The sequence below is a fragment of the Ptychodera flava genome, chromosome 22, assembly GCF_041260155.1.
Source record: "Ptychodera flava strain L36383 chromosome 22, AS_Pfla_20210202, whole genome shotgun sequence".
Classification (NCBI taxonomy): domain Eukaryota; kingdom Metazoa; phylum Hemichordata; class Enteropneusta; family Ptychoderidae; genus Ptychodera; species Ptychodera flava.
In genome coordinates, this window is record NC_091949.1 from 31,222,068 (window position 1) to 31,244,915 (window position 22,848).

The 22,848-nt window shown below is 37.0% G+C and overlaps 1 protein-coding gene across 1 annotated transcript in view; it reads right to left on the reverse strand.

Moving 5' to 3' along the window:
* Positions 1 to 22,848, reverse strand: part of LOC139123185 (uncharacterized) — a 65,776-nt gene that overhangs the window by 19,805 nt on the left and 23,123 nt on the right. Inside the window, exons 4-14 of the mRNA XM_070689282.1 lie at positions 21,036 to 21,158; positions 20,559 to 20,678; positions 17,554 to 17,796; positions 16,681 to 16,935; positions 15,321 to 15,914; positions 13,059 to 13,610; positions 10,733 to 11,002; positions 9,473 to 9,718; positions 8,502 to 8,759; positions 5,690 to 5,989; positions 5,145 to 5,279 (exon numbers count right to left, since the gene is read on the reverse strand). Of these exons, the coding sequence (XP_070545383.1) occupies positions 5,145 to 5,279; positions 5,690 to 5,989; positions 8,502 to 8,759; positions 9,473 to 9,718; positions 10,733 to 11,002; positions 13,059 to 13,610; positions 15,321 to 15,914; positions 16,681 to 16,935; positions 17,554 to 17,796; positions 20,559 to 20,678; positions 21,036 to 21,158 (3,096 nt within the window). The remainder of the gene's footprint in view (positions 1 to 5,144; positions 5,280 to 5,689; positions 5,990 to 8,501; positions 8,760 to 9,472; positions 9,719 to 10,732; positions 11,003 to 13,058; positions 13,611 to 15,320; positions 15,915 to 16,680; positions 16,936 to 17,553; positions 17,797 to 20,558; positions 20,679 to 21,035; positions 21,159 to 22,848) is intronic.

Genomic DNA, 22,848 nt, shown 5'->3' on the forward strand with positions numbered 1-22,848 from the left:
TTCTTGTTCCTCCCCATAATGTCTATTTGTCTTCGGACTTTGTTTGTGGTACTGTGACTTTAGTTATTAAGCCTTTTTTGCCTTTTGACGGGATTCACCTTCTTCTTAGAAACGACCTTGCTGGGGACAAGGTCATTACAAATCCACTTGTGACTGATAAACCTAGTTTAGATCAGAATCCAGAGCCAATAGAAGAGGAAATTCCAGGTCTTTTCCCTTCATGTGTTATTACTCGAACCATGTCAAAGAAAACTTCTGAGAATCAAAATATTCTCAAAAATGATGTCACAGATGTTGACTTAAATGACACCTTTCTCAGTCAGGTGTTTGACACAGGTCATTCCCTTATTCCTCGTGGATTTGAAACTTCCAGTAAAACTTCTGCTGACCAATGTCAGACATTTTCTTGATCAAATCTCATTGCAGAACAACACCAAGACCTAGATATTATGTGTTTGTTTGACAGGGTAGATGATGAAGGTAAAACTTCAGATAGCTCTGTTTCCTATTATACAAAATCTGGTATTCTCATGCGTAAATGGAGACCTCCAGATGTCTTGGTTAATGACGATTGGTGCTATAAAACATCAAATTGTGGTTCCAAAGCCCTATTGTGCTGAAATATTGCGTCTGGCCCATGAAACCCCCTGGGCTGGTCATTTAGGTGTCAGGAAAACTTATCATAAAATTCTATGCCACTTTTATTGGCCTAATCTCAGGCAGGATGTAGCACATTTCTGTGAAACTTGTCACACATGTCAAATGGTAGGAAAGCCAAATTAGACCATTCCAAAGGCCCCTTTAAAGCCAATTCCTGCATTTCAAGAACCATTTAGTAGGATACGAATAGACTGTGTTGGGCCCCTACCAAAACAAGATCAGGAAATGAGTACATGTTTACAATAATGTGTACATCTACTCGGTTCCCAGAAGCCATACCACTGAGAAATATAAAGACAAAGACTATAGTGAAAGCTGTAGTCAAATTTTTCACTTTATTTGGCCTCACGAAATGTGTCCAGTCCGATCAAGGCTCCAAATATATGTCTGGTATTTTTCAACAAGTAATGGATCAGCTAGGCATTAAACAGTATAGGTCATCCGCTTATCACCCAGAAAGTCAGGGTGCTCTTGAGCGATATCATCAAACTTTGAAAAATATGATTAGGACCTACTGTCTTGACACAGAGAAGCAGTGGGATGAAGGAATTCATTTTCTGCTCTTTGCTGTTAGAGAGTCAATTAAGGAGTCTCTTGGTTTTAGCCATTTGAGCTTGTATTTGGACATACAGTCTGTGGCCCACTTAAGCTCGTTAAAGAGAAATTCCTATCAGACGATGACGATTGTCTGAATATTTTACAATATGTCTCAGATTTTCGTACAAAACTCTCTAAAGCATGTGAATTAGCTAGAGAAAATCTTGAGTCATCTCAGCAGTCAATGAAAACCAAATACGATAAAAACACCTCAAAACAGAAGTTTGAACCAGGTCAAAAAGTTCTTGTTCTACTTCCAGTTCCTGGCAGACCACTCCATGCTTGTTACTTTGGGCCATACCTAATTGATAAGAAATAGAGTGATTTAAATTACATCATAGTAACACCTGACAGGCAAAAACAAAAAAAGCTATGTCACATAAATATGCTTAAGCCATATTTGGATAGGGATAATCCTACTATAACCCAGCCTGTCAGTGCAGTCAGTTAAGGTGAAGTACTACGAATTACGTCAAAATTAAGTTGCGGTGTCATTTCTTGAAACTTTGCACAAATATTCTTGGAAGTTGTGCAAGTGCAAAAATAAAATAAAAAATGGGGGTCACCACGCTCGTTTCCATGGAAAACGGACATTAAAATGGCGTCGTTAGAAATAAATAAAAATGATACAATTCACTTAAACTAAAGAAAGCAATTATAAAAAGCATAGCAAATGAGTTAATTTTAATAAATACCAAGATTTAAGATCAATATATATCGAATGTATAGTTTTCATGATGTTTGTAAAGAATTTTTACATAAGTATCGATTACAAATGACGATATCGAAATTATATCACTACATAATTTTCGAACTTTCTTCCTGTCGCTTTGAATGATGTCATTTTGACCAAACTTGGCGAATAAAATCCTGACATAATACCATTTAGTTTACACTTTAATAAAAGGGTGTCACCACGCTACTTTTTACAATATCTCCAGGTGAATGGGTAATATGCGCCATGTAAATGGGAGAGAAATGTTAATTTTTCACTCATATTGAATAAAAACCAGATTCCTAGGGGGTCAAAATATGACAAGGTTATAGGTCACATGTATTTCTAAGAGACTGGGTCAAAAAATTAGGTAAAAGCGCAATTTCAACAATGACAGGTGATGTTACATACATGCGCTACAAAGTAACCCATTTGCAACAGGCTGGTGTTAAATCTGCGCAGAAACGTTCTAAATGTGTGCGCGTCTGAATTCGTCGCCCTTTACCTTAAAACCATTATGAAGATAGTGATACTGAAACTGACTTGAGTGAAAATACTCTAAATTCAAAGCTGGGCTCGGTCAAGCTTCAGAACTCAGAAATCCTGGAGAATCTTGAGTCTACAAAGTTGGCACACCTCCAGCCAGAACAACAACAACTGGTGAAAGAGCTGCTCTACGAATATAAACACCTGTTTCAAGATGTTCAAACGAGGACAAACGTCATCTATCACGATGTTGATGTTCGGGACAGTAAGCCTGTAAAACAACATCCATACAGATTGAATACAACAAAAGCGAAATATCTCCAGGAAGAAGTCAAATACCTGCTGGACAATGACTTTATTGGACCCAGTTAAAGTAACTGGAGTTTGTTGTGCATACTTGTGCCAAAATCAGGTCACAGTTATCGTATGTGCACGGACTTTAGGAAAGTGAACACTTTAACAAAGACAGACACTTTCCCAATCCCAAGGATTGATGATTCCGTCGACCGAGTGGGAAAAACCAAGTATGTGACGAAATTTGACCTACTGAAGGGATTCTGGCAAGTCCCTCTGACGGATCGTGCTCATGAAATATCCGCCTTTGTTACACCAGACGGATTGTTTCAGTACAAGGTGATGCCATTCGGAATGAAGAACTCTCCGGAAACGTTCCAACGGATGATCAACGATGTCATATCCGGGCTAGACGGATGTGGAGCTTACGTCGACGACATTGTCTTGTATAGTGACACCTCGGAGGAACACATCAAGCTCATGCGGAAGTTCTTCGAGAGACTGAGTAAAGCAATGTTGACTGTAAACCTTGCCAAATCTGAGTTTGGTTGGGCGAGGGTGACTTAAATTGGACATACTGTAGGACAGGGTGAGGTAAAACCTGTTGATGCCAAAATCAATGCCATTTCAAATTTTCTCACACCAAATTGCAAGAGACAACTAATGCGCTTTCTTGGTATGGCTGGTTACTACAGAAAATTCTGTCCAAATTTCCCCACAATTACTGAGCTTTTGACTAACTTACTTAAAAAGAAAGTAAAGTTTGTTTGGTCAGAACAATGGCAACAGGCATTTGATACACTTAAAACCATACTTCAAAGTGCTCCAGTTTTGTCTGCACCATGTTTCAGTATGCCATTCAAATTAGCTGTAGATGCTAGTGATACGGCTGCTGGTGCTGTTTTATTGCAAGAGGATAGTCATGGGATAGATCATCCTGTTTGCTACTTTTCACGCAAATTTAACAAATCCCAGAGAAACTACTCTACAATTGAAAAAGAGTGTTTATCTTTGATATTAGCTTTACAGCATTTTGAAGTTTATGTTACTTCTTCAAATCAGCAAATAGTGGTTTATATTGATCACAACCCTCTTGTTTTCTGCAGAAATTAAAAGGCAAAAATCAGAGATTGTTAAGATGGAGTTTAATGTAACAGGAGTTTAATCTTGATATTAGACATATCAAAGGCAGAGACAATTTAATTGCAGACTGTCTCTCTCGTATTAAGAGTTTATTGTTGTTCACACTTTTAAGATAACATTTGTAAAAGAAAATTTTTTTCTTTGATTTTCTTTTTTTTGAAGAGGGGTGTGTTATGTAGGTCATTTTCACACACTCATCATGACCTGAGTTCAATCAGTCTAGAACATTCTCAAGGTCGTTGCCCTTAATGACCTCACAACCTTGAATTCAATTAGTCATGTTTGGAATGTTCTGGAAATCTACTGAGTTGTGCAAGAGAGATAATTTTAGAACAGTAATTAACATGTCAATAAAAGTTCTAGATTGTTCTTATATGCCCTTATGTAAGCACATGTGTACAAATATGGACATGCACAGCTTGCAGTCAGACATTTGGGATTGTGTCTCTTGCGTGTTACTTCAAGTCTTTGGAAACTCCAGCAGTATTAATTTCAAGACTTTTCAAGACCTTCACTGCCACGCTGGATTTACACTGTGGACTTTGTGCAACTTCAAGCCTGCAAGCCAAAGGACTGTTCATTCATCTGACTGACTGTTACAACTCTGAGACTGGAGCTTTGCCGTCCCAGCTGAGATAAGTAGTCTGTACACTTTTAAAGCTTGTATTCTATCCCTGACTTAGCAATTAGTTTTATTTTTGTAATAAATTTTGTTTAAACGGAAACTGCTGAGTTCACCCTTTTGTTCGTTTTCTCTGCACGTAACTATATATATATATATATATATATATATATATATATATATATATATTATATATATATATATATATATATATAATATATATATATATATATATATATATATATATATATATATATATATATATATATATATATATATATATATATATATATATATCTGATCAATTTGGGTAACTATCACATCGTTTCTATGAATAGTTCATGATTATTACTTGCAAACTTGTGGTCTATGCTTTACTCTCTGGAATCTATTAACTGATGCGGATCAATCGCATTAGTAATTTTTTTTACATAATCGAGACACTCTATTACTTTTTGCACACTCAGCGACAAGCTGTCCGATTCACCCTTGGGCCCTAAAATGATTAAAAGTATACATCCTCTTATGTGACATTTAAGATGCTTATTTGTGGCCAGTCAAACGTAGAAACTGCCGTCTAATTTCTTTCGTCCAACTTATATTCTCAACAAATCACATGATGCCTACCTTTAACCTCAGGATTGCATTCAACCTCGTCGCTATTGTCGGCACAGTCTTGTACTGTATCACATATTGCATATTGGTATACACATTCTCCCGAGCCACATTCTCGGTATCCATCTGGGCAGCTGTTGTTCACATCTGCATAAAAATTAATATGTCAGTGTTATATATATATATATATATATATATATATATATATATATATATATATATATATATATATATATATATATATATACAACTAAATAGAGAGGCAGACAGACAGACAGACAGATGAGCAGAGAAAGGCAGACAGACAGATAGAGAATATATATAATATATATATATATATATATTTATATATATATATATATATATATATATATATATATATATACTATTCATTTTAAGGGTATATACAAACATATTAATCAACGCACGCGTATGTACATACGTACATACATAATACATACATACATACATACATACATACATACATACATACATACATACATACATACATACATACATACATACATACATACATACATACATACATACATACATACCTTTAGTCTTTATGTCCCACCTTACGTAGTAATTCGTTTGTGTCTCAGTTCCATCCTCTAGCTGTAGAGACAATTCTCTGTGACTTTTGCGACTTAAAATACATTTCCTTTTCGAAGAAATATATTCAAATGTAAGACAAATAAAGCTAGATTCCTTTAGGCAGTGTGTTGCGCACTCCTCTTCTGAAGATCGATGGAAAATTTTATGGTCATAACCCGGCAAAAGGCGCAAACTATATTCTTCAAAGGCTGATAGGACGTTCGGAGTCACCGCCCAGTTCATAGATTGTGGTGTTATTTCTGAAAGTACATTATGGAAGATACATTGTTTACAGCGCCAATTCCTGTTTTCATACTTTTCGTTAAACCAGGTACAGCGATTTTTGTTCTTTTTTACTTTATAGGTGTTTCACTACGGTGCGCCAAAAGTTTCAAAAAATATTTATCGTCATAGAGTAAAAATAAACTGTCAAATTTTCTTTCTAAATAATGTCTTAAACGTGTATGAATAATAAAGAAAAAAGTTCTTTCGTCCATATCATTGCCTTTTATTAATGTACCTTTTCATAAAAAGAGCATTCATTTGAAAATATGTGTCATTAAATGTTTTAATGTGTCTGTACAGATAAAGATGACGTGCAACTTTCTTTCTCGTTTGAAATAAAAATTCGCTGCTAGAAAGAGTAGAATGTTATGTAATACTTAATTTTAAAATACTCTTTAAACCGTAATGAGAAGATAAACTGTTTGCAAAAAATTGGAAATGCCACACTCTCATACTTATTGACGAACATACACGAGTATTTGTTATAAAGGTACTATGAATGCTGAATATCAGGGAAAAAGCAAAAACATCAAGCACAATCACAAATCCACAACCACAAATCCAGATACATCCAAAGTACAAATTGCCAACTCTCATCGACAACTTGGTTATTAGGGACTCAACACGACCAGAAATCCGCTTAAAATTCACTGAAATATCGCCTTTTTTCTAGCTTCAACCGACATTACTACCCAGAGACCGCCATTTTGCTGGCGTAAAACTGTTGTTCGAGGCTCTCTGTAGAACGTCACTACAGTGGCGTTGAGGTGACCTTTCAACTTATAAAAAAACAAACTGAGTAATTCATTGTGTGATATCGATGACTATCGTTCGTCCTATGGACATTGCAAGTCTCACAGAGCTGAAATCAAACTTTAACTTGGGAAAAAATAGTTCAGGTCCGTGACTGTTCATGGGGCGCGGATGCCGGCCGAAATTTTGGTGCAATAAACCCATGCACTATGATGGATGAAGGCAAATTTGGGTAACAAGACAGCAATTTTTGGTCTTGGGTTTTACTCGGGGCATTCGACGCAAGGAGAATGGCGGTACACAGAGCATAGTGCTTGGTTGCGTTTACGAGAAGTAGAAATGATCAGACATTCCAATTCACCAGTCAATCAGCGACACTCATAGAGTACATGAGATTCATTAAACATGGCATGGAGGAAGACAGAGATCTCTTGCGACCTCCATGCCGTCTTCAATGAATCTCATATACTCTGTCGGTTGAGCGTCGCTGATTTACTTATGTTTTGAGTATCTGATCATTTCTAATTCTCGTAAACACAATTGTTGTATTAGGGACTGGTCAGTTTCTTCGGACTGTGGGTGGATTATTTTTTGCCGACGTCAAAAATTGGCAGACCCCCCATTCGAACTTTCGAAAACAGGGTGACCCCACATTCCAACTTTCGAAAACAGGGTGATCCCCCCTGTGTGAAACAAAGGTAAAACAAAAGGTGGAATATAGATTTGCATGTTTTAGTTGCGTTCATCGTCTTGTCGAACACGGAAAACAATGGACGTTCTCTCAACATGCGGCAGATTTCTTCAAAACTATTCATTTTTAATGATTTGGGTGATCTTTGAGGATAGACGAGGAATTACCAAAAAAAGAGGTGGTTTAGTATCATGGTATTTGAATTCATTCCATCGTAGAAGTCCACGGTTACATGTGTTTCGATACATAGCAGCCGCCGCTTTTATAATGATTTTCTGTATGTGGTTCACATTTTGATTTTTTGTAATATTTTTTCGAGTGGTAGTAGTGGCTTTTAGTGATTTTCTTGTGATTTTTGTATACGTACCATTGTATAACATATTTTACCTTTTTTGTAAAATCAGCACTCATTGCACTTTTTACGCCAACTATTAGAAGTGTATGTATGTCGGAAGTATGGATGTATGACTTTTTCAAATTGTTAAAAATTGTTTATTTCCTAAATACACTTTAAAGAATATTCTCAACTTAAAATGAAATATTAAATCACATTTATATCTTTTGTTTTTAAATTATACTTTTCTTATTTATTTCCTTCCGTAATGACACCGAATTTTTATTTCAATCGAGAAAGACAGTTTATTTTTGCACTGAATCGATAAATATTTATGAAACGTTGGCTTAAGTTATCAATTGAAGCTCATGGTACCACTCTTTTAGTGTATAGATGTCATGGCCACATAGTTCCGCCTGTTCATGACAAAACAAATCATATCAAATCTGATTCATTGTCCCTTTCTTACCTTATTTTATTCATTGGCTATTTCATTATGGTTTAAGTATTTTTAACAAGATTGGAAGACAAACGTATATTTGACAAATTCAGCATGTCAAACCATAAACAAATGTACCATAGGCAGTTGTCAACATTTGACGCAATCATCAGAGTGTGCGTGTATGAGAACATGGTTTGTCCAAGTACATGGATATGTGAAAGCGAAGGTATTGCGAGAGGCACATGGCGTAAAGGATGATATGCTTACCTTGTCTTGTAAGATGTATGTAAGAGATGTCTTCCTTCATTAAGCCACCAACATTGGCTGATGGCTTTTCATACAAATTGCACGTTGACTGCGACGGGCTGAAGTCCAGCGACTTGCATTTAAATATATCCATTTCAATACACGCAGTGATGCATTCAGATATACTCCCAGCAATGACCTTCCTTTGCAGACCACCTTCAATCATTTTCTTGTTCGGATAGCGACTGAACTTTAAGTGAAGTATTTCTACTTCAGTATCTGTACGTTAAACCGAACAAGCAATCCGACTTTATTACTAGCTGATAGGTATACACCAACGCTGTAGCGACTAGGTAATATGTGTTAATCAAAATAATTTCAGAGTGGTCATTGTGACAAGGAACTGAAAAACGACTTTAATATCGGGCCTTGATAATATCGGCGTCTCGAAAACAGACGATTTATGTTGCTTAATATTCCTTAGTTGGAACTTTGATGGATTTACTTCGACAAGCGATAATAAAACCCAAATGTCACCGGGTAAAGTTTAAGAGAAGATATGTGAAATTCAAAATGGCAGAAATATTATGCGCTACATGTACTGGGACTATACAGAGTTTTAATTATCGCAAATTAAAGACGTTGGAAACTTAACTGAAAATGAGTCGATAGAGAAAGAAGGTGTGAGAAGTATTATAAAATTTTGAGAACCAAGTGCACATTGGCTTCTTATATCAAGAGCGTATTTTGTTATTTGCGCATTTAAATTCTGTCGAGTCAGCATAGTCAAAATTGGATCACACAAAACCGATTAAAAATAATGTCTACGAGTACATCTCCGGCAGCTAAGCTTATATATCTCTGATGAACGTTATTTTCGATAAGATTGATTTTGCATTGAACTTTAACCTTATAAAAATTAAATGCTCAAAACTCAACTAAATATGAGAAGATGTTTCTATTTGCTATAATTATTGCAGCGATCTGCTCACCATCTAGAATCCTGATGTACCGAACGATGTCCTGTTGTACAGTTGACGGCTGGCTCTGATCTGAAGAGTTGGAACTCAGATAGCAAGTGTGGTTTTGAACGGAGTAATCGAAAAACATACAAACGAATGCACTGTATTCCAGACACATGGCGGCGCACTGCGCTTCAGTCATCTGTTCATATTGTTGATCATATTCGAGATCTTCAAGAGGCGCAAATGAGACATTGAAATCGTTCAGGACGTGATCTAATCAAACCATAAAGAAAAAAGAGAAAGAAGTTGTGTTGATGACATCGCAAGTATTTGTAGCGTGACGAGCTTCGGCATCACAAGGACAGGCATTTTCGTTCACAGAATGAATTTTGATCTGTTCCCTTACAGTAGGCCACGTAGGGTAGAGCAACTAACATTCTGTAATTCCATGACTCTGTCTGTAGCTCACCAATGGCCCAACGCTCGGTTGTATGGCTGATGAAATCCTTTCGAAAATTTTGTAGTGGCAGTTCACGCATTAGTTTATTTTGAAACGTTCTCTAAGTTAATTCCCTAATTTCATCTCCGTTTGTCATTTCGCAATAAAACACTTTTAGTTTATCATGAGGCATTTATGACGTGTTAACAGATCACAATACCTTCATTCAAAAACGCATGACTGTGTTTATAAGTGGTTATTTTTGAATAGCACACAACAAAAATTCCGGCTTGCCAAATTTCTGAACCGATCAGTTAGCTTCTCCATATGATTCAAATGGTCAAAATCTAATATCTCATTTCCACAGTATGTGTTTATGCAATAGCGTTTTTTCTGTATGCCTTCTATAGTGTATTTGTCTGCAACGCAGAAAGACGCCGCTCCATTTGGCCAAATAACATACAAACTAAATGACAGGGACAAACAACTGATTTTGACAAACTGTAACGTATGTTGTTTTAAAGTAAATATTTGAAAGGTACATTTAACATAATATTACGTGAAGGAGTGAAAGCTGTTCACAACAGACCTCTGATCATCATTTAAATATAAGTTACTTCCCACCCATCTCCACCACACTACTCTCTTCCATTAGGAAAAACTCTGTACTTTCTTTCAAAGAAAGAATGCCCTCTCCATCGGCAAACCTTCTATAACAAAAGACTCAGAAAGTCTACCTGCCCTATCGGCCTTTGTAAAAATACCTCCCCCACCCGGATGATAGAGTAAACGTGTCCTGCCCACTATAAAAGGGGTGATACATTTCGGCTTGTGCCTATTGAAGGTACCTGTCACACACTCTTTCCGATCGATCTTAAGATCACAAAGTTCGTATCCGACATCGCGGTTAGTTGTGTAGCACCAAGCGGACGGCATTTCTCCTGTTGGGTTGCGGCAATAATTATGGTCTCCTATACCTCGTAGATGATAAAATTCCGTATGATATGGATGGGTATTAGGCGACTGCTCAGTCCATTTTTGACATGTATGACCAGAAATGGTAGTACTCATATACCCTCGATAATCAGTCGCCCTTCGATTGTAGAAGCATTCGATTCCTGGGTGTGTAAGAGACATATTTGTCAGAAATTTAAACAAAAAGTCGAATGCGAGGACATTTAAAACTCGAAGGCGTTGCAAAAGCATGAGCACTTACTTAAAAAACGGAATGTTTTCGCGTAATACTGTTGATAATGATAATGATAATACTATTAATACTAAGTACATGAACATCAAATACATCAGCATTACATCTCCGTCAAGTAATCATTTCGTGAACAATTGCAATATGAAACTTTATATTAGCAATGGAAACGATTTGGGGTCGTGAAATAAAGGCAAAAAAAAATCGTTTTTGCGTATGGTTTATGCACTTCGGAATATCCTTCTATTCACGTTCATGCACAATAGGCATTGTCTTTTCGCTTACAACCAATGAAATGTCACCATTTTAGGAGCATGTAGAGTATTGTGATATCATGAAAAGCTAAGCTTCAGAGAACATTACATGGTACTGAAATGTATTTGAAGCGACAGGGTATAATTTTGACAGTTTTATTCAGGTACATTGGTCTTTCATAATGCTGTCTTGGTTAACTAGCTACAAAATGCAGCAAAGTCGTAATGTTGCAGTATATGCGATTGTACTTTCAATTATCTCGAAATTTGTGAACACTTGTTGTCAGTGTGATTTAAGACTGTAGGGGTTGTGATATGCTGTTGATGCAATTTCTTTGTAGGAAATGAGTTTTGAGATTTTGGCATCCTCATTTGTCGAACACCAACGATAAAATCAAACACACATCATCAGAAAATCACGCAGGATTTGTCTTTGTTATTTAATCATGGTATCCCGACAGAAACTGAATGAAATAACCTATATTAATACAACTACAAACACGGTTAGCCTTCCCAATAAGAGGCAGTGATGTCTTATAGAAGCGCTGTCTATACATTAAATAAGTACTTGCAGTGGCAAAGGTGTTTCATATGGTAACTATGTTTTCGTTTGGCTAATAAAACTTTGCCCCACTTCAAATTATCCGCAGATGTTTTGCACGTTTCGAGGTCAAAAACAAACATTGTACAACTGTACCTACGATAAGATTATCTTATGGACGTGACTGAAATAACCCAATTGTTCGAAAGGATATATGTGTTTCATGATGTGATTTTACAATCAATTATAAGCAATATATCAAGATAAATACTTTTCAGGGAAGTGCTGCCATCAGTCTTGATAATGCCGATACTGTATTGCAAACACATAACAATCTGTCAGATACTAAGCCAACAACACATGTTTTCTTTAAGAGCTCACGTCACACGTGAATGTTTCCAAGCAAACGCATACTCTCCTATTTGAACTAGCAGTCACACATAATCCAATGATATAGCGAACCCCTTTGATAGAAAACACCTACTACACTGGTCATGACGGCTATAGCGGCCTTTTTACCTCGAGGGAGCGTGCGTCACCAGAAACACATCGCTATTCCTCAAGGCCGTTGACCGACTCATATAGCGATTTGTCACTAGTAAGGCACGGCCACAAGGGATAACAAAGACCAGGTTACTGGTGTTTTATAACAAGCCACACGCTCATTTGTATTGTGTTATGGTTTTTATGTGTTTTGTTATCATCCGTTGTAACAAATTTACTTGGCGATTTCTCCACAGCAGTAACAGTAGTACCACTTCCTTCCAAACATCTTCTAAACGTACCTAGCAACATCCTTCGTTACACTTGAATCTTTTTCAGCGATTAGCTGTTCAATATCCTATGCTGTTGGAATGGAAATCGAGAGAAACTCTACTCTCATACTGGGCGCTCATCACGTCCTGGTCACCAGCTTTTGTTTCAAAACTTCAGACGACACTATGATCACGTGATTGGACACTTTTCCAAATTTGATCAAAAACTATTTCCACAGGGGAACAGCCTTTCCGAAATACCCTCTGATGTTACTTTTGTCGAGTCAGTTGGGACTAGACGTATCTATTTTCTCGTCATGTAACGTATTCTAGCGAATCGCAACACGGAGTGAGCATGTGGCGTGTTATAATCAAATTTACGGTCAAAGCCATATTGCTTACTGATATTGAAAAGCTTACCTAACAGCGTGCATGACATGTCCCTTTCTCCAACGTCGCAATATTCCCATCTTATGTACGGACTTGTGGTATAACACCATGGTGTTGGCTCTTGATCAGGGTTTCTGCAGTAATTGTGATCTCCCAAGCCGGCATTAAGATACAAATCGGGGGTTCTGGTGTGCGCATGTGGAATTTGCATTGTCCACTTTTGGCACGTTAGGCCAGAAACTGTCTTTGATACAGTTCCACGATAATCGGAACCTTTCGGGTCGGAAAAGCATTCTTTCAGTTCAGTGTCAGATATGGCAGGAAGTGGACATTCCGACTGATGTGGTCCTACATCGCAAAATGCAACTGAATCTCCAGAAATCGTTGTGTAACACCATGGTGCATCGGCATTACTTGGGTTCCGGCAGAAGTTGTGATCGCCTATTCCATTTCTGGAGTTGAAGACCATATCATCTTGTACTTTGATGTCTGTCCATTTTTTACAAACTTTATTTCCGGAATTAGTTATGTACGCATAACCTCGATAATCGGCTCCATTTTCAGATGTATAACATTCTTTATCTGTAAAGATAGCATCTCAATTTTAGAGGGCAGATCATATCATATACCTACATTCACGTGCCTGTGTACAGCTATGGGGGAAGCGCCCTCGCTTCCGTACATTTTTTTATGTATCACGCCCCAGCCGGTGCTCAAATATGAGCAATCGCGTGCATTTCTGAACTACCTCGATTCTGGTTGCTACCCGCGTTGTTATCGGCAAACGTTCCATTCGTACACAAAGCCAGCGCGAGATTAGGAAAACGTCTGCTCGCTCAGATCGTAGTTGCGTGTGGCAACAGTGGAGCCGCGCCGGTGACATCGGTTTTTATTTCTAAATTCTAGTGAAATCCTGTGTATACTAAGTGCGTGCCTGTTCAGTATAAATTACAATAAATTGACATCACGCTTTTGTCTTTCTTACACCTCGATTTCAGCCTGGACCTCTGTTGGTCACTTACTAGAATGCACGTTGCTTTGCACGTTTTAGAATTCTGCAGGTAAACAAATTACGTCATTATGTATGTCAATCCGCGATGGGGAGCAGCCATCGTATTTATGAAAAATTGACACAAATGGCGAAGAATTTTTGATATCGTACGCATTTTTATCGCCTAAACAGTGTTGAATATTATGTAAACTACATATTTATCATTCCATAAGATATATGATAAAACCTTTACGACCCTGATATGGCTTTCGTGGCCCTTGGTCGTACGACGTATGGGCCCTCGCACGCTCGGGCCCTTCTGCCGTACGACCTCAGCCCGCAAAAGCCGTATCAGGGCCATAAAGATTAATATCCAACAAACTGATTTACTTGGTACGACTTTCAAATGGCGAGAAATGTCATAACATCATGTTATTTTAAATGCCAGCAAGGACTTATGTGACCGCCACTGTAAGGTGGTACGTGCCATTAAAGTTAAGGACTTAAACTGTTGCTCAACCTTTCCTTGATGAAACTCAAGCATGAATATTGAAGAATAAAAATCAGGTCTCATTGTAAAATCGCGGTTCTAGACACAAAAATTACCTGATAGTTGATATTTAAAATGGCTGCAAACCCTTTTTAACTCTACGGGGAAAATAACAATTACGATTTTCGAAAATTTAAGACGGTTGAACATTTCCTCATTCAAAGACCTTTAAAATGAGTGGTAGATTAGAAAAGATTTGTAAAAAAATGAGTCGAAATATTTGTTCCCGACGCACATTCTGCTTCCAAATAATTTACGAGTGTATGGCCTTCCCAAACAATGAATTGTGACCCAAACTCTGAGCTTATAATCCATAAATACGGCCAAGGTACACCTAATGATTTGTATTACGTAATTATTGTTTACACAATGATTACTTAAGAACAAATTTGAATAATCTCTGTAAAATCGTTCACAGTGTAACAGAAGTAAGCAAAGAGCTACAACGTTAACCATCATGTTTAAAAAAATGAGCTAACAGTGATCATTTTGAAGCAACTTTAGACAATATCGAAAATACTATGAAGTTCACGGTGTATGATGTAATCAACGATTGGTGATGTACTGATTTTGTGTCAAGTTCTCAAGCCATTAGTCAATGTATATCTTTGAAAAAAAATGCTGAAGTAGAAATACAGGGAGATTTAAGATTGTATTGGTTTTCAATAGAAAATGGGTATGTGATGGAAGGAAGGAAAACGGCGACAATGACAATGATGGTTGCAATAGCACATGATATAAGTTCTCGTACCTGGGTCTACACATGGTGGTTCCCTTACATCACAGTATTCCCACCTCACACTTGGATCAGTAGTATAACACCATGGCAAAACCTCCTCACTGTCGATGGGATTACGGCAGTAATTGTAATCTTCGACACCAATGGTTGGAAACCATGTTGGAGAATGTGGTGAATTCGCCAACCAGTTTTGACATCGCCTGCCAGTCACAGTAATTGACTTGGTTCCACGATAGCCTTGGCCAGTTGGATCAGCGAAACAGTCCCGTGCCATTTGTGTAACTTTTTCAGAATCTGGCTGAGAAGTAGACGTTATCGAGTTGTCTTCCCTTGGCTTCTGTGACAGACATTTCAATTTGGGTAAGCCCACTGCACAACGTTCATATACTTCTATTTTGTCACTTGTATAACACCAAGGCGTAGATTTACCAGTTGGATTCCGACAGTAATTATGATCACCGAGCCCTTTGCCAGGTTCTGTCGATGGAGTTACCTTAAATTTTGATGGATCTAAGGAACTCCAATTTTTACATATTTGTCCGCTTGATGTTACAAACATACGACCGCGGTAGTCCCCCCCATCTTCTAGTGCATAACACTCAATACCTATAAACAAAATGCAACTATGCATAATCGTTTGTTAACGCTGATGGCATTCATCATTTACGAATCCCGTTTGGGTAATAGTAAAATTTATATTTAATATCATCAAAAAGGGTAATAGTGTGTGGATGGGCAAGTGACCCTTTTACTAAGATACAGCGGCAGAATGACCAAATGTACAAAACGTTCTAATCAACACTAAAAGTCGAGTACGTTCGGGACCTTCTTGCAAGCATGCTTCAGAATCTTTCATTGACGAGTTTCTGTCTGTAAAATGGGGCACAAGTCTACTTTGATGTAGGGATTACAAAAAAGCGATAGCCTATGTAGAAAATATGCATGAAAAAGGCACTTCTGCGTGGCTTTGTTCACGAATCGTTATCTTGTATGTTCCAAACGACGTAGTAAAAATAAGCAAGTACTTCTCAGAATATAATAGCAATCAACGTTGTAAGCTTATTCTTCCTAAATTTATGCTAAAAGCCTGATTTTTTAGCCTCGCATCTAAACACTTGAAAGGAGCGATATTTCTCGACTGCACTGGCATGACTGATAGATATGGTATTGACTCCTGCCTCTACCACTTTGACCTGTATTTCCTTCTTTATACTGCATTGGACATTTAATGCAACCCCTCTTCACATTAAAGGTCACTTGGCTGAAATCCCCCTTGGTTTTAACATCGTATTATCATTTCCACAAAATTGAAAGTTGTGTATAAATACTTGTCGCTGTCTTAGTAAGTAGTAAGCGATTCCACTTTACAAACCTCTGCGGTCATAGTAGTCATGCTTGGAGTCTTTAATCAAGGGAATGCCATCCAATGAGTGACTTGCATTGTGCAGCCTGCATTGACTTGTCATTGGCTCGTATGTGAAAGCGAGGCAATCGAAAGTGATCTCGTCCAGGCAGAGCTGCGCACACTCTTCGGTAGTTGTCTTCTGAGGCGGATCGTCTGATTTAATCATTGCGTTTGGAAAGCGTTCAAATTTCAACACTGTGTTGTTGTCAAGGGCGCTAAAATCTACAAGGAAGAGAATGTTTTCATAATTAACCCTTTGAGCGCCAAGTCAGTTTTTGTCCCTCTATCAAAATATACACCAGTCAAGTTTTTTCTAATTTTTTTCTAAAATTTTGAAAAAAAATGTGATGTTCATTTGTCCGAAGTTGTCAACAAAAATTACAGAAAAATTCACACAACTGGTAAAACATTGCACACTATAATTTTTGTGGGAAAAATTACAGCGCTCAAAGGGAAATCCATAACATAATCAGTGCTAGAAGTCTGCGCTTTTAGAAAGTAGATTGTATGTTTTAAAGGCATGTATATATCTTTTAGACGTGGTCAGAAAACATACTTAATCCCTGAATCAGACAAACACAAGATAAACATTCATTATAGACAGACATGCCTGTGGAGCGACACACACATATCTGGACAGTAACACCTCGCTTGGATATGATATAATAATATAGTACTACATCTTGTGAAAGACACAAGGTACAGTTGAACACCACTTCTGTGTTTGAAATATTTCAACGTATCGGGATCCATTTGGTTACCAGTGTTTTAGGAGAGCCGAGAAGAGTGAAAAAGACGAGAAAAACTGTTATTAAATTTTCAAAACGCAAATCTTCCTACCATAATAAATTCTCTCATAGTATCCATAATTAGAATCTTCTGTCAGAAAGAAGACAATCGTGTCCTTATTTCCAGGATTAATATAACAATATCTCTTCTCGAAGTGGTAATCAAATGACAAACACACGAACTCGCTGAAATGCAGACAGTCCTGGGCACAGACCTCAACAGAGGAATCAATGATCAGCACAGCATCTTTCGCGGACAATCGCTTGGAGTACGTTGTTTCAAACGCCATTAAGCCTGTAATAGAAGACAGAATCAATTAAGAACAATTTTGCCGTTCTATAAGCGACCAGCATTTTGAAATTCATGAAAGCAACGATGATATTTACTAAGATTGATTAATTGATTGATTTATTTATAAGGAAAGCCTACGGCATCTAGTCCCATTTACAGGTTGCAAAAAATACAGTCAAAACACAAACTACAGGTATAGACAAATACAATCAGAGAACAAGCTACATAGAAAAAGGGACGTATATACAACAGGGGTACCTAAGGAAGCACACAAGGAAATATAATTAAGAAAGTTAACTACAAAAATGGAATCTCTAATGTAAGTTTTAAACTGAGCACGATTACTGAAGAGATCAATATTTGGATGGGAAAGTAAAAGTTCGTTAAAACTGTCCATACACCTTGAATAGGTGATTTCAGTAATATAGATACGGCTACTAGGTGATCTAAAGGTTGGACAGGTGCGTAGATGTCTACTCGGAATATTAAAACAAAGCTAAAGGACATCTAGCAAGTTATAAATACCAGTTGCACATTTATGTAAAAACATCATGTCGAGACAAAAACGCCGTTGTCGTAACATTTGAATTTTAAAAACAGAGCAAAGGTTCTTCATACTGATCTGTTTGATATAAGGTATGGATCTTAAAACATAGGTATTTTTAATTACATATTTTCTTTGGGCACTCTCTAAAGTTGACTTGTGGGACTGGTGCTACAGCGTCCACACTACAGAACAAAATTCAAGACTACTTCTTACAAGAGACAGATATAGAGTTCTCAAAGTCCGAACTTGGTGAAATATCTTGGCATTGCGTTTTAAAGACACCATTATTAACATTATTACCAATGTGGGAAATGTGACTAGACCTGCCGAGGTTTTATTGTAAAGTACCTCCCAAATCTTTGACCTTGTTTACCTTTTCAAAGATATACAATAATTAAAATAAATGACAGATCTCCTGTTAGTAAAAGAAATTTCAAAATAGTTTTGGACATTCAAATCAAGTTTCCACACACTACTCTTAGCCTCCAATCTGTTAATGTCATCTTGAAGTTTCAACAATCTGATAAATTTTGTTTTTGTCTAAAAGTTTTAGCACTATTTGCATATAAAAGACACTTAACATCGCCACAACTGCTTAGTAAATCATTTATGCAAATACTAAACGAAAGATGACCAAGTAAAGACCCCCATGGTACACCGGAAGATACTGCATCCCATTCACAAAGATGATTGCCAATCGCTACTCTCTGCTTGCGGTCAACTAAGTAGAATTTAAGCAACTGAAATAATTGACCTGAAGAACCATGTCGCTGAAATGGGGCCGGGTTACCATCACATAACAACTCATTAAAGGGATATTAGCTGTCACCTGTTATCTAAGTATGCCCATGTATGGTAAAGGGGCGTTCCTTTGTATTCAAAATACCATGCGAGGGCGCTGTTTTTAAAAAGCGGCCACCCGCTTAAAATCTGTGATTGGTTAGATTTTCTCTTTCCATGGTAACTGTGGCAAAATTGGAACAGGTGACGGTATACCTTTAAAGGGATATTAGCTGTAACTTTTGATTAATTTTTCACTTCTCTCTTTCAATGTATCAACTTCAGAATTTTACTATAATCTGATCATCATGACCAAAGCCCGGTGCCCTGCTTGCCAACATAGCCTGTGTATGTGAAATTACCATTGTTATTGTTGATAAATGTATTCTAGTCCGGACCTGAATACAAAATTTAAACAATACCATTGCAGATTATACTCATATAAGGTATATTTATGAGCTAAATATTAGGAATTTCTCCATGGTTCAGGGATTCAAATCAGAAACTGCAGATGATACACAGAACAAACAAATTTTAAAAATGACAAAAGTTACAGCTAATTGATCTTTAAATGAGGCTGCATGATTGCTGTAGTAGATAACAGGGGCACCAAACTTGGTTCTGTGATGATGGCACTGATCTACAGCTGGTCTAAAATGCTGACACGCTGAGTTTATAGCTGAAGCGGTGAACAATAGAACCGAGATAATGACATACCCAAGACTGTCCAAGAGACCTGTCATGTAAAACCAAGAGAACCTGCCTGTCCACTGTATTCCCCTGTATACGAAGAATCAGCAGAATCAGAACAAGGATAGGGGCATTGCTTCTTGTGAAGAAAGGAATATATAAATAAAGTTACCGTTGTTAAAATTCAGATGAGGTCCAGCTGCCGAAATGGCAGTCTTGCCTGGAGGACCGTCTCAGGGCAAAAGAGGATAGGACAAGCCTACACGATGACCTCTTGACCCCCGCCACAGGTGGCGCTGTATGAACGTTTGCAGGAGATAAAAATCCTAACTTTTGTAACTTCTTTTACCATAGTTTGGGAAAAAAGAACGGCTATTTGTCTTGTGTTTAGAGCCCAGTCGCGCAAAATATCGATACGAAAGCAATGCTCTGTGGTACATTTTACCGCGTACGAGCTGTGTCATCGCGTTTATTGTCCAATCAACAGATTAAAATATAACTGATAAATTTAAAACAGTGCGATTTGATATCGATTATCTTGTACTGTTTATGCTTCTTTCCCCAAACCCGTTTTTGGTTTGCACATCCTTTTAATAAACTTCAACCTCAAAACTAAGTATGAACCTAGTTCTACCTTTCAAAGGTTCGATGTTGTGAGTTTCTCATCCGAGATGTCCTATAAAGAAATGTGTTTCATAGATGAACCCTTAAGAAAGCTTTGCAAAATTAAAAAGTTAGAGATATTTACCACATGTATAGTAGTGTTCATCACTTCCATCCGGACAATCACCGATGCCATCGCATAACATATCATATGTTATGCATGTACCGATCGGATCTTTGCACTGAAATTCATTTTTATTACATTCTAGAAAGGAAGGGAAGATGTCAAGTTATGCATCGTGCTCGGCTATTAATACATTGAGAATTGTCAGAAGGTCTAGCTTTTATCTGTCAAACATTTATAACAGAATTGATAACGTCAGGTATGTTATTGAATACCTTTGACTTTACGCTTTGCAAGTTAGAAATAAAAGAGTTTGTTTTTCTGTAACACAGCAAAGTTTGTTCTGTGTGACAGAATGTAGCAGAATTATTGGAAAAATGTATCTTAAAATACATGACAACGCAATACCGGTCTTTTTTAAAGAAACGGTTAATAAAGTAGATGTCAACTGCAAGTCGTAGATTAAAGAACATAACATATTTATCGAAAATACTGTACCACACTGTGCTTCATCTTCACTGTTGTAACAGTCAGCCTTCCTATCACACTTCCACCTTTCATCAATGCAGTATCCCTTAGGACTACCAGATGGGCAACGAAACTGACCATTACCACACGTGCCTATGTAAAGAAAGTGTATATATATATATATATATATATATATATATATATATATATATATATATATATATATATATATATATATATATATATATATATATAATTATATATATATATACATGTTTGTGTGTGCTTGTGTGTTTGCGTGTCTGTCTGTCTATCTGTGTATCGTAATTTTCTATCAGTTTGTTTATACCATTGTTTATCTGTTTGTAACACGATTGGAACTAATTTGGGATAATTGGATCGTTATATTTCAAATTTCTCAGAAATGTTAGGTGTCCTATGGCTGAATGTTGTGACATTACAAATTACTCATAAAAACAAGTTTGTAACATAAAAAGAAAAGCACATGAGGTAACATTTGCAGATTATTCCGACATTAATTCACCATCCAATTATCCCAAATTAGCTCAAAGCGTGTTTTGTGTGTTTGTTTATATAGATATGTAAACAATTCTTATTTGTTTTTGTTTTGTTTTTGTGAACTCAGTTTGTTAGCTGTATCTTTCTAAAGTCTACATTATTTGTCGGTTTGTCAGTTTTTACTTTTTACTGTAGACTCAGGTCAGTATATCGAGAAACGATAAAACGACAATTGCAAGGTATTGTACATTTGTATAACGCAACTCCCCCTTACACAGCTGCGCTTGGTTGCAGATCTTGTCATGATATAGTGAAGGTCTCCCTCAATTGTTTACTTCTGTCTTCTTCTTTCTAAAATGTTATATTGTATCAAAAATATTCAAAACAATATAAAGGACCTCTCACGAACAAACATACGTATATTCCTAATGATTTTTATTCTGTATGGTGTCGGAAAGTGATTCAATGTTGAAGGGGTCTACCCTTGAGGGGTCCTCACCGTATACCAGAGTGGTCAGGTATCACAAAGATTGCACTCACAGATACATATTAAAATCATGTTACATTCTTATTGTCGTCATCGTTTTCGACTTGGCATGACATTAATATATAAACTGCGTTCATCAACAAACATAGTCTACCTTGCATTAAAATGAGTGACTAGACATGGCAGGGGGAAGACCGGAGGGATTTAGCATTATTCTACGTATGAAATCATTTCAATTAATGATACCCTCCCCTGAAATGTTGTCCAAAAATTTATGAACTTTTCCAAAGTGAGACTTAAAACTATGCCACCCTCTCAAATCGTTTCAATTAATGATAACCACCTTTCCAAGTAGACCTTTAAGGTTATACTTTGTTCACACCCTTTTGTTTAAGTGCTGCTATCGCACAGTAAGTGAGGCTACCCACAATTCGCCATGATCTGTTACACACGGAGATCACTGACCGAAGCAAATTTGTTCTGTACACAGAACAGATCGTCCATATTTCAAAATTCTGGCATTATAGTTTTGATAATCGTAGTTTTCTGATTTCCCACTGTGAATAATGAGAAGATCAATCCTTTTTCTATGGAGAAGATAGCAATTTTGTAATTTTGTCAACACATATTTTGAACAGCCATTCACAATATTTTCAAGGAAACTAAGGGAATAAGTTGTATGTGTGTTGGCAAAAGAAAGGGTATCGATTTTTTTCAATGTTCGTGACAAAGGAAATTTGCATGTGTGACAGCTGGTCTGATGAGACCATCTTAGCTGCTGATAACTTTACCTTGACAAGTGTAAAATGTTTAGCATCTTCAAACATCGACTTCTTA